General features: G+C 42.3%; 1 protein-coding gene across 8 annotated transcripts; it reads right to left on the reverse strand.

The window, feature by feature from the left end:
* Positions 1-4,660: 4,660 nt before the first annotated feature.
* LOC138772193 (uncharacterized) lies at positions 4,661-11,509 on the reverse strand. Of its 8 annotated transcripts, XM_069952419.1 has the most exons (26): positions 11,425-11,509; positions 11,084-11,137; positions 10,909-10,971; positions 9,469-9,510; positions 9,290-9,331; positions 9,084-9,122; positions 8,882-8,926; positions 8,689-8,730; positions 8,531-8,572; positions 8,345-8,383; positions 8,200-8,241; positions 7,798-7,839; positions 7,619-7,660; positions 7,407-7,445; positions 7,205-7,249; positions 7,012-7,053; positions 6,854-6,895; positions 6,668-6,706; positions 6,522-6,563; positions 6,364-6,405; positions 6,212-6,253; positions 6,066-6,104; positions 5,889-5,918; positions 5,630-5,761; positions 4,931-5,090; positions 4,661-4,838 (listed from the first exon to the last, which is right to left on the reverse strand). In XM_069952419.1, the coding sequence occupies exons 1-26, from the start codon at positions 11,456-11,458 to the stop codon at positions 4,817-4,819; spliced, it is 1,284 nt and encodes a 427-aa protein (XP_069808520.1). In that variant the 5' UTR covers positions 11,459-11,509; the 3' UTR covers positions 4,661-4,816. The 8 variants fall into 8 exon arrangements, with proteins under 8 accessions (XP_069808520.1, XP_069808523.1, XP_069808522.1 ...); XM_069952422.1 differs by lacking the exon at positions 9,290-9,331; XM_069952421.1 differs by lacking the exon at positions 8,689-8,730.
* Between the last annotated feature and the right edge of the window lie 373 nt (positions 11,510-11,882).

Genomic DNA, 11,882 nt, shown 5'->3' on the forward strand with positions numbered 1-11,882 from the left:
TCCCACATAACAGTGTCATCTACACATCCCCCATACAGTGTCATCTACAAATCCCCCATAACAGTGTCATCTACAGATCCCCCATAACAGTATCATCTATACACCCCCCATAACAGTGTCATCTACAGATCCCCCATAACACTGTCATCTACAGATCCCCCATAATAGTGTCATCTACACATCCCCCATAACAGTGTCATCTACACATCCCACATAACAGTGTCATCTACAGATCCCCCATAATAGTGTCATCTACACATCCCCCATAACAGTGTCATCTACACATCCCCCATAACAGTGTCATCTACAGATCCCCCATAACAGTGTCATTTACAGATCCCCCATAACAGTGTCATCTACACATCCCCCATAACATTGTCATCTACATATTCCCCATAACAGTGTCACCTACAGGTCCCCCATAACAGTGTCATCTACACATCCCCCATAACATTGTCATCTACAGATTCCCCATAACAGTGTCATCTACAGATCCTCCATAACAGTGTCATCTACACATCCCCCATAACAGTGTCATCTACACATCCCCCATAACAGTGTCATCTACATATTCCCCATAACAGTGTCATCTACAGATCCCCATAACAGTGTCATCTACAGATCCCCCATAACAGTGTCATCTACACATCCCCCATAACTGTGTCATCTACAGATCCTCCATAACAGTGTCATCTACAGATCCCCCATAACAGTGCCATCTACAGATCCCACATAACAGTGTCATCTACAGATCCCCCATAACAGTGCCATCTACAGATCCCACATAACAGTGCCATCTACACATCCCCCATAACAGTGTCATCTACACATCCCCCATAACAGTGTCATCTACACATCCCCCATAACAGTGTCATCTACAAATCCCCCATAATAGTGTCATCTACAGATCCCCCATAACAGTGTCATCTACAGATCCCCCATAACAGTGTCATCTACACATCCCCATAACAGTGTCATCTACACATCCCCCATAACAAGGTCATCTACACATCCCCCATAACAGTATCATCTACACATCCCCCATAACAGTGTCATCTACACATCCCCCATAACAGTGTCATCTACACATCCCCCATAACAGTGTCATCTACACATCCCCCATAACAGTGTCATCTACACATCCCCATAACAGTGTCATCTACACATCCCCCATACAGTGTCATCTACAAATCCCCCATAACAGTGTCATCTACAGATCCCCCATAACAGTATCATCTACACACCCCCCATAACAGTGTCATCTACAGATCCCCCATAACACTGTCATCTACAGATCCCCCATAATAGTGTCATCTACACATCCCCCATAACAGTGTCATCTACACATCCCACATAACAGTGTCATCTACAGATCCCCCATAATAGTGTCATCTACACATCCCCCATAACAGTGTCATCTACACATCCCCCATAACAGTGTCATCTACAGATCCCCCATAACAGTGTCATTTACAGATCCCCCATAACAGTGTCATCTACACATCCCCCATAACATTGTCATCTACATATTCCCCATAACAGTGTCACCTACAGGTCCCCCATAACAGTGTCATCTACACATCCCCCATAACATTGTCATCTACAGATTCCCCATAACAGTGTCATCTACAGATCCTCCATAACAGTGTCATCTACACATCCCCCATAACAGTGTCATCTACATATTCCCCATAACAGTGTCATCTACAGATCCCCATAACAGTGTCATCTACAGATCCCCCATAACAGTGTCATCTACACATCCCCCATAACTGTGTCATCTACAGATCCTCCATAACAGTGTCATCTACAGATCCCCCATAACAGTGCCATCTACAGATCCCACATAACAGTGTCATCTACAGATCCCCCATAACAGTGCCATCTACAGATCCCACATAACAGTGCCATCTACACATCCCCCATAACAGTGTCATCTACACATCCCCCATAACAGTGTCATCTACACATCCCCCATAACAGTGTCATCTACAAATCCCCCATAATAGTGTCATCTACAGATCCCCCATAACAGTGTCATCTACAGATCCCCCATAACAGTGTCATCTACACATCCCCATAACAGTGTCATCTACACATCCCCCATAACAAGGTCATCTACACATCCCCCATAACAGTATCATCTACACATCCCCCATAACAGTGTCATCTACACATCCCCCATAACAGTGTCATCTACACATCCCCCATAACAGTGTCATCTACACATCCCCCATAACAGTGTCATCTACACATCCCCCATAACAGTGTCATCTACATATCCCCATAACAGTGTCATCTACAGATCCCCCATAACAGTGTCATCTACACATCCCCCATAACAGTGTCATCTACACATCCCCCATCAGGTTTATTATTGCAGAGATTGTCCATCCCTTTTTTGAAATGAGGATGGAGGGGGTGGGTGAAAGAAATTACACACCTTTCTGTGTGTCTAGGTTACCGACCACCGCTCTGCTCTACCTGCTGGACGGCCACTCTACCTGAGATGTGATCTGTGGGGAATGTAGTAATTGTCATTGATCCTTATCAGAATAATATAAAGCTTTGGCTCAGTATAATGACTGGCAGCTCGGGGTTATATGAAAACAATGAACAATGTATTTCCTGCAGCCGATTACACCTCATCAGGTTTATATCACACAGAGGACACGATCCGCAAATAAAAACTACCAAGACATCAAAGGTCAGAAGGTGCTGACCCCGACCCCACCGGTTTGCATTGCTCCAGTTTTAATATAAAAGTCCATAAACTGTATACATATATACATGCACAAACTCCAACATTTCTATGTAGAACATATACAATACCCCTTTGCTTCATAATTCTTTTAAAAAAATCAAAAACTAAGATACAACAATGTATGGATACAAATGACATCTTTTCTATTAGAGCAGCCACAAGGGGGCGCTGTAGTAATGTGACAAGCTGCAGTTATAAAAGAAGAAGGTGTGTTCTTTGCTCTGGCCACAAGATGGCGACCTAATACCACGGTAAGTGACAGGTATAATAATACAGCGCCTGGATGGTGTATTATATTATTTCCACCACTAGATGTCGCCCCGCTTTATACCTAATAGAACTCCTAGAGCCGTCTCATCCTCTGATGGAAAGTGTCCGCTCTATGAAGTGTGATTATAATTGTAGCTGTTGTTGTATCTAAAAACTTTTGTATTTATTGATGCAGTACTGCAGTGTGTGAGAGCAGCCTAAAGGCTATATGGCTTATTATTATTATTATTATTATTATTATTATTATTATTATTATTATTATCAGCTATTAAGCTAAACCACCTTGTGATCAGGAATTATAGAGTGTGAGCTGTGTTCCTCTTGTTGTATCTGAAAGAACTTTCTAGTAAAAGCCGAAGTTTTCCAGTTTCCCTCTGACTCCTTGTGCTTGATGTCACCTGCAACACATTGTAGAAAGGGGGAGCTGCTTGTATCCTGGAAGTGTGTGCTGGGGTCCTGGGAGCGAGCGTACTACTCAGACCGCTCAACACACAACCCCTGCTAGCCCCCCATATAACATCCTGCAGACCCCTCAACACACCACCCCTGCTAGCCCCCCATATAACATCCTGCAGACCCCTCAACACACAACCCCTGCTAGCCCCCCATATAACATCCTGCAGATCCCTCAACACACAACCCCTGCTAGCCCCCCATATAACATCCTGCAGATCCCTCAACACACAACCCCTGCTAGCCCCCCATATAACACCCCCATATAACATCCTGCAGACCCCTCAACACAAAACCCCTGCTAGCCCCCCATATAACATCCTGCAGACCCCTCAACACACAACCCCTGCTAGCCCCCCCATATAACACCCTGCAGACCCCTCAACACACCACCCCTGCTAGCCCCCCATATAACATCCTGCAGACCCCTCACTCACCACCCCTGCTATCCCCCCATATAACACCCCAATATAACATCCTGCAGACCCCTCAACACACCACCCCTGCTAGCCCCCCATATAACATCCTGCAGACCCCTCAACACACAACCCCTGCTAGCCCCCCCATATAACACCCTGCAGACCCCTCAACACACAACCCCTGCTAGCCCCCCATATAACATCCTGCAGACCCCTCGCTCACCACCCCTGCTAGCCCCCCATATAACATCCTGCAGACCCCTCAACACACAACCCCTGCTAGCCCCCCATATAACATCCTGCAGACCCCTCGCTCACCACCCCTGCTAGCCCCCCATACAACATCCTGCAGACCCCTCAACACACCACCCCTGATAGCCCCCCATATAACACCCCCATATAACATCCAGCAGACCCCTCAACACACAACCCCTGCTAGCCCCCCATATAACATCCTGCAGACCCCTCAACACACAACCCCTGCTAGCCCCCCATATAACACCCTGCAGACCCCTCAACACACCACCCCTGCTAGCCCCCCATATAACATCCTGCAGACCCCTCGCTCACCACACTGGGAAGCTGAGAAACCATTTTTACTTTCACACAAAGATGGAGACAAATATTTTTGGGTTTTCAGACATATTTTTATTTGCAGAACTAGGAAAGGTGAGTATTTTATTAGGGGAAGAAGGTAAAGGGTGGGGGGATTCTTTTGTTGCTTTTTTATTTGCAGAAGGGGGAAGGGTGAGGATACGGGGAAGGGGTGAAGATATAGGGGGAGGGGTTTGTTTTTTTACTTTTTTATTGTGCAGAAGGGGGAAGGGTGAGGATATGGGGGAGGGGAGAAGACATCTAGGGATAGGGAGCAGGGTGGTGGCTGCTGGTCTCTCTCCATCTCTCTTCGGGCCTACACGTTGGTTTCTTCTTTTCTGTTAACATAAATAAAATTCAAAAATGTCAGTGAGATACTAAAGATTAATATAGAGAAGAAGAAGCGACACCCTGGAATCCCACTACTCACGGTTTGGTCCTGAATATTATTGCTATAGTGATCACAGCCGCGATCAGGAAGACAATCAGGATGGCGGAGATGGCGGAGATGGAGGCAATGGCAATAAAGATGATCTTATTTTGCTCTTTCATTGTGGATTTCATTTCCATAAATTTGGCCTCGATTTTATCTGGAGAGAGAATGTGCTGATGTTATTCTATAGAGGCCTGTAAAGATGGACGTCACCGACTTCTATAATACCAAAGAGATGGAGCCATTCATACAGAGACAGGGAGTATACATATGTCTATCATTAGTGGGTAGGACAGGGAGGCAGCCGCTCCTTATACTGTGGGGCCTGTGGGGGTGAAAAGCCTTAAAGGGGGTTTACCTAAGAAATTACTGTACAATAATAGGGTCTATCTGTGAGAATTATGGGGACATATCGCTCCATCCCCTTCCAACTATGCTCCAGTCCCTGCACAGCCAGATAGTAAGGGGGGCGCTGTGCAGAGGAAAACCACTAAGGAGACTGATGATGGTTCTCATGATTGGTCGGGTCCCATACGTGGATTCATTACTCACCATAAAGCCACAGCCCATTGTAGCAATAAGCCATCACTTTATGATATAGAAAGATCCATTAAAAGGGAAATGGAGGACGAGGAGATGCAACCACTATACAGACACATGATGAATCTGATATTACAGCTAAAGAACATCACAAACCTGCAAGCATGGAAATGTGGTCAGCCGGTGTTGATGGTGATGGCGGAGATGGTGATGGCGGAGATGGTGATGGCGGAGATGGTGATGGCGGAGATGGTGATGCCGGAGATGTCTCTGCTGGTGACCTCGAGCCTGAAAGAAACAGAGACATTCATAGTGTTAGAGGAAATCCCCATCAGACCTCTGGCGGCCATAGATATAAATGATGGGACACGTTATCTCGCTGTTGGTCCATCCTGCAGGATACAGACATACTCACCTTCACTATCTGGAGCAGATGGAGAGATGTCTGGTAAATCCAAGATATAAAAAAAGAAATGATTAATAAATAAATATAATATAACATTAAAGCCTCCTGCCTAATACTGTATTGGAGCCTCCTGTGTCACCAAAAAGAGCTCTGACCTATTCTACATCAGGATACAGTCATACTCACCCTCATATTCTGCTGGGTCAGGAGTCATTTTTGGTATTTCTGAGATACAAAAAAAAAAGTTTGATATGTAATAGAAAATAAAAAAAATAAAAAAAAACATGTTATGACGAGAGAACACAGATATTGCAGGATACAGTCATACTTACCGTCATAGTCCGGTATAGGTAGAGGAGTCGTTGTCTGTGATTCTGAGAAATAAAAAAAATAGTAATGTTTAATTAAAAAAAATATCACATTACAGCCTCCTGTATAATATGTTTGAGAGAAGACAGATACAGCAGGATACAGTCATACTTACCATCATAGTCTGGTACAGGAAAAGGCATCCCTGTCTGTAATTCTTAGATGTAAAGAGAAAAAAGAGCAATGTTTAATAATAATAAAAGAAATAGCTATAACATAAAAGTCACCCAAAACATCTCTGCCTACACTACAGTAGGATACAGTCATACTTACCTTTATTGTCTGCTGAATCAGGTAAAGTAGTTTTTGGTATTTCTGAGATACAAAAAAAAGTTTGATATGTAATAGAAAAAAAAAACAAAAAAAAAAACATGTTATGATCAGAGAACACAGATATAGCAGGATACAGTCATACTTACCGTCATAATCCGGTAAAGGTGAAGAAGTCGTCTGTAATTCTGAGAAATAAAAAAAATTATAATGTTTAATTAAAAAAAATCTATCACATTACAGCCTCCTGTATAATATTGTGTCTCTTTATCTTGTGTCAACAAAACATGTTTGTATGAGAGAAGACAGATACAGCAGGATACAGTCATACTCACCATCATAGTCTGGTACAGGAAAAGGCGTCACTATCGGTAATTCTGAGATGTAAAGAGAAAAAAGAGTAATGGTTAATAATAATAAAAGAAATAGCTAGAACATAGAAGTCACCCAAAACATCTCTGCCTACACTACAGCAGGATACAGTCATACTTACCTTTATTGTCTGCTGGATCAGGTAAAGTAGTTGGTGTTATTTCTGAGGTATAAAAAAAAATCATACTCAATAAAAACAAAAAAGTCATAATATTAAACCCTTCTGTATAACATTGTGTTTTCATCCTTTTTTCTTTTTTTTTTTTTACAAAATATGTTATTATGAGAGGTTACAGATACAGCAACATACTCACCATCATAGTCTGCTGGTGCAGGTAAAGGGGTCATAGTTGGTATTTCTGAGATACAAAAAAAAATAAAATTGATATTTAATAAAAACAAAAAATTTTATATAATATTACAGCCTCCTGCCTAATATTGTGTTTCTACAACTTGTTTCTACAAAACATGTTATGGTGAGAGAACACAGATACAGCAGGATACAGTCATACTCACCGTCGTAGTCCGGTACAGGTGATGTCATTTCCTTTAATTCTGAGATGTAAAGGAAAAAAAAAGAGGAATGTATAATAATAATAATAATAATAATAATAATAATAATAAACCCTAGGTATAACATTATAGTCACCTACTTATATTAAATTAAAGCATCCTGATTCATTAAAACATCTCTGCCCTGCTCTACAGCAGGATACAGTCATACTTACCTTCATTGTCCACTTCAGGTAAATAAGTCATTATTGGTATTTCTGAGATATAAGAAAAATTGATGTTAAATAGAAACAAACAAACAAAAAAAATCATAATATGGAAGCCTCCAGCTTAATGTATTGGAGCATCCAAAGCATCTCTGCCCCGCTCTACAGCAGGATACAGTCATACTTACCTTCATTGTCTGAATCGGGTATTTGTGTCACTGTCGGTAATTCTGAGATATAAAAAGAAAAGATTCATGTTTAATAAAAAAAAAAAAAAAAACCCTAGCTATAACATTACATCCTTCAGCCTAGTAATGTGTTGCTCCTCCTTGTTTTACCAAAGGGGCTCTGACCAGAAAACAAAAGGGGGGACATTTTTGAACGCTGCAGATTCGCCCCATCTCCCTGGCATATGCCATCCCGATGGGCAGGGGACGTGGCAAGTTGGGGAGGAGGCGTGCTTGCAGGTATAAATCATGGCAGAAAGAGAAAAAAGAGCAATGTTTAATAATAATAAAAGAAATAGCTATAACATAAAAGTCACCCAAAACATCTCTGCCTACACTACAGTAGGATACAGTCATACTTACCTTTATTGTCTGCTGAATCAGGTAAAGTAGTTTTTGGTATTTCTGAGATACAAAAAAAAGTTTGATATGTAATAGAAAAAAAAAACAAAAAAAAAACATGTTATGATCAGAGAACACAGATATTGCAAGATACAGTCATACTTACCGTCATAATCCGGTAAAGGTGAAGAAGTCGTCTGTAATTCTGAGAAATAAAAAAAATTATAATGTTTAATTAAAAAAAATCTATCACATTACAGCCTCCTGTATAATATTGTGTCTCTTTATCTTGTGTCAACAAAACATGTTTGTATGAGAGAAGACAGATACAGCAGGATACAGTCATACTCACCATCATAGTCTGGTACTGGAAAAGGCGTCACTATCGGTAATTCTGAGATGTAAAGAGAAAAAAGAGTAATGGTTAATAATAATAAAAGAAATAGCTAGAACATAGAAGTCACCCAAAACATCTCTGCCTACACTACAGCAGGATACAGTCATACTTACCTTTATTGTCTGCTGGATCAGGTAAAGTAGTTGGTGTTATTTCTGAGGTATAAAAAAAAATCATACTCAATAAAAACAAAAAAGTCATAATATTAAACCCTTCTGTATAACATTGTGTTTTCATCCTTTTTTCTTTTTTTTTTTTTACAAAATATGTTATTATGAGAGGTTACAGATACAGCAACATACTCACCATCATAGTCTGCTGGTGCAGGTAAAGGGGTCATAGTTGGTATTTCTGAGATACAAAAAAAAATAAAATTGATATTTAATAAAAACAAAAAATTTTATATAATATTACAGCCTCCTGCCTAATATTGTGTTTCTACAACTTGTTTCTACAAAACATGTTATGGTGAGAGAACACAGATACAGCAGAATACAGTCATACTTACCGTCGTAGTCCGGTACAGGTGATGTCATTTCCTTTAATTCTGAGATGTAAAGGAAAAAAAAAGAGGAATGTATAATAATAATAATAATAATAATAATAATAAACCCTAGGTATAACATTATAGTCACCTACTTATATTAAATTAAAGCATCCTGATTCATTAAAACATCTCTGCCCTGCTCTACAGCAGGATACAGTCATACTTACCTTCATTGTCCACTTCAGGTAAATAAGTCATTATTGGTATTTCTGAGATATAAGAAAAATTGATGTTAAATAGAAACAAACAAACAAAAAAAATCATAATATGGAAGCCTCCAGCTTAATGTATTGGAGCATCCAAAGCATCTCTGCCCCGCTCTACAGCAGGATACAGTCATACTTACCTTCATTGTCTGAATCGGGTATTTGTGTCACTGTCGGTAATTCTGAGAAATAAAAAGAAAAGATTAATGTTTAATAAAAATAAAAAATAAACCCTAGCTATAACATTACATCTTCAGTAATGGGTTGCTCCTCCTTGTTTTACTAAAGGGGCTCTGACCAGAAAACAAAAGGGGGGACATTTTTGAACGCTGCAGATTCGCCCCATCTCCCTGGCATATGCCATCCCAATGGACGTAGCAAGGTGGGGAGGAGGCGTGCTTGCAGGTATAAATCATGGCAGAAATCTACACCTGCTTAGGAATAGGTATAGACTTCTGCGCCCACAGTATGGCAGGTGCCGGTCAGGACGGTTTCACTAAGAAGCATGTGCCCAGGGCCGTGACAAAGGGTAGGCTAGGGTAGGCTATGACCTAGGGCGGCATCTCATGCTGAATTACAGGGGGCACAATTTTCACCTCTTAAAAAAATCTTTTCAGCCCCGCCTGGCGCCCACCGAGCTCTGCCCCTCCACTCTCACATACCTCTGGTACCTCCATGACCCCCCCCCCCCCCCGACCACACCCGTAACAGCGACCCTTCCTCAGCACCTGCTCTCCTCCTCTCTTCTGCTTGGCTCCGGAGCACAAGATAAGCTTCTGACCAATGTCACATGACGTCGGGAGCCAATAAGGAGAGGGGAGAAGTGCAGGGACAACTGTAGTGACATATGCCCCAATCCACACCCCTCCGCTCTGAGACAGATGAGTAGTATGATCCTCCGCTCAGAAACAGTGTCATCCTCCACTCCTACTGCTGTGTGGGTGAGTATATGTATGTATGTATGTGTGTGAGTGTGTGTGTGTGTACTAATGAAGTGTGTGAGTGTGTACTAATGAAGTGTGTGAGTGTGTATGTGTGTGTGTGAGTGTGTGTGTGTGTGTGTGTGTGTAATGAAGTGTGTGACTGTGTATGTGTGTGTGTTAGAGGAATTTGTGTGCTAATGGAGTGTGTGTTGGTGCTCATATGTGGCTGTGGTAGAACTACAACTCCCAGCATCTGGCTGTGGTAATACTACTACGTATCCCCTGTGTAAAAAGTTTAGGGACCTCTGCTATACACTATGTGGGGGCAGCCAGGAGGCTATTCTGTATGTTGGGGCTATACACTATGGGGGTTGCCAGTAGACTGTACTGTATATGGGGGCTATAAACTGTGGGGGCTACACTATGCGGTGTGTGTGGATACTATACACTGTGGGGGCTGCCAGGAGGCTGTACTGTGGCGGAGGAGGAGTAAAAGAAGGGGTCCGGCTAAATGAGGGAGGGGTAAAAGGAGAAGCCAAGCTAAGGGGAGAAGGGTAAGAGAAGGGGCCCAGTTATGTGAAGGGGGTAAGAGGAAGGATGGGGATGGGTAGGAGGAGGGGCCCAGCTAAGGGGGAGGGGAAAGAGAAGGGATTTTACCGTCATTATCGGTGGGGAATGGGCGCGTCTGTGCTGCCATCCCGGTAACAGCGGGAGCCTTGTCTACAAGAAATAAAGAGAAAAGAAGCCATTACACCAGCAGGAAATCCTCCCGAGGACCATGCTGAATATCCCGCCATCCTCCCGCTCATCCCCGGCATCCCTGTGCACTCACCGATCCCGCTGTGTGTCACATGTCCATGGTTTATGTCACATCCATGAGTCCGTCCTGGAAGTGCAGAGACATAGTTATCAGATTCTATAGATTCTATCACATCTGTGTATAATACTTCCCATCCTGTATATAGTGCTATTGTATATGTATATACTGTATATATAGTGATATTGTATATGTATATACTGTATATAGTGATGATGTATATATATATACCCTGTATATAGTGCTATGGTATTAGTGACCCCAATCCCCCTCCTGGACATTACTGAAGACCCCTATAACTCCTGGCGGAGAAGCTTTCCTATCAGGGAGACTATATAGAAGACTATGAAGAATACCTGCTATAGGGCGTCCTGTTGAGCCACTTATCATATAGAACACAAGTATATAGAGGAGCAGCGCTGCTCTTCTTCCTCCTTGTGTCGCCATGATAAATGTGAGGAAATCTCAGCAGGCAGAAGAATATAGAGCAGGATTCTATTATGATGTCATCACATGATGTCACCACCACATGGAAGATTCCATTCTCACCTGCTGCAGGGGGGAGAACATTCCAACTGATGCCTGACTGATTGTGTCCATGATGTCACATAGTAGTATCAGCTCTGTGGCGCCCCCTACAGTTACAGCCAGATAGCAGCTGCTCTTGGTTACACCTTCAGGACATAGAGAATCTTTGTATCATTTGTAGATTTTCTCACAGCTCCATTAAAGTCTATGGGAAAACAGCTGCCTGCCCTCCCATTGTCTGCACAGACCCACATTGTCCCATAGACTTTAATGGAGCCCATTATAG

The sequence above is a fragment of the Dendropsophus ebraccatus genome, chromosome 14 (genome assembly GCF_027789765.1).
Source record: "Dendropsophus ebraccatus isolate aDenEbr1 chromosome 14, aDenEbr1.pat, whole genome shotgun sequence".
NCBI classification, from domain to species: Eukaryota; Metazoa; Chordata; class Amphibia; order Anura; family Hylidae; genus Dendropsophus; species Dendropsophus ebraccatus.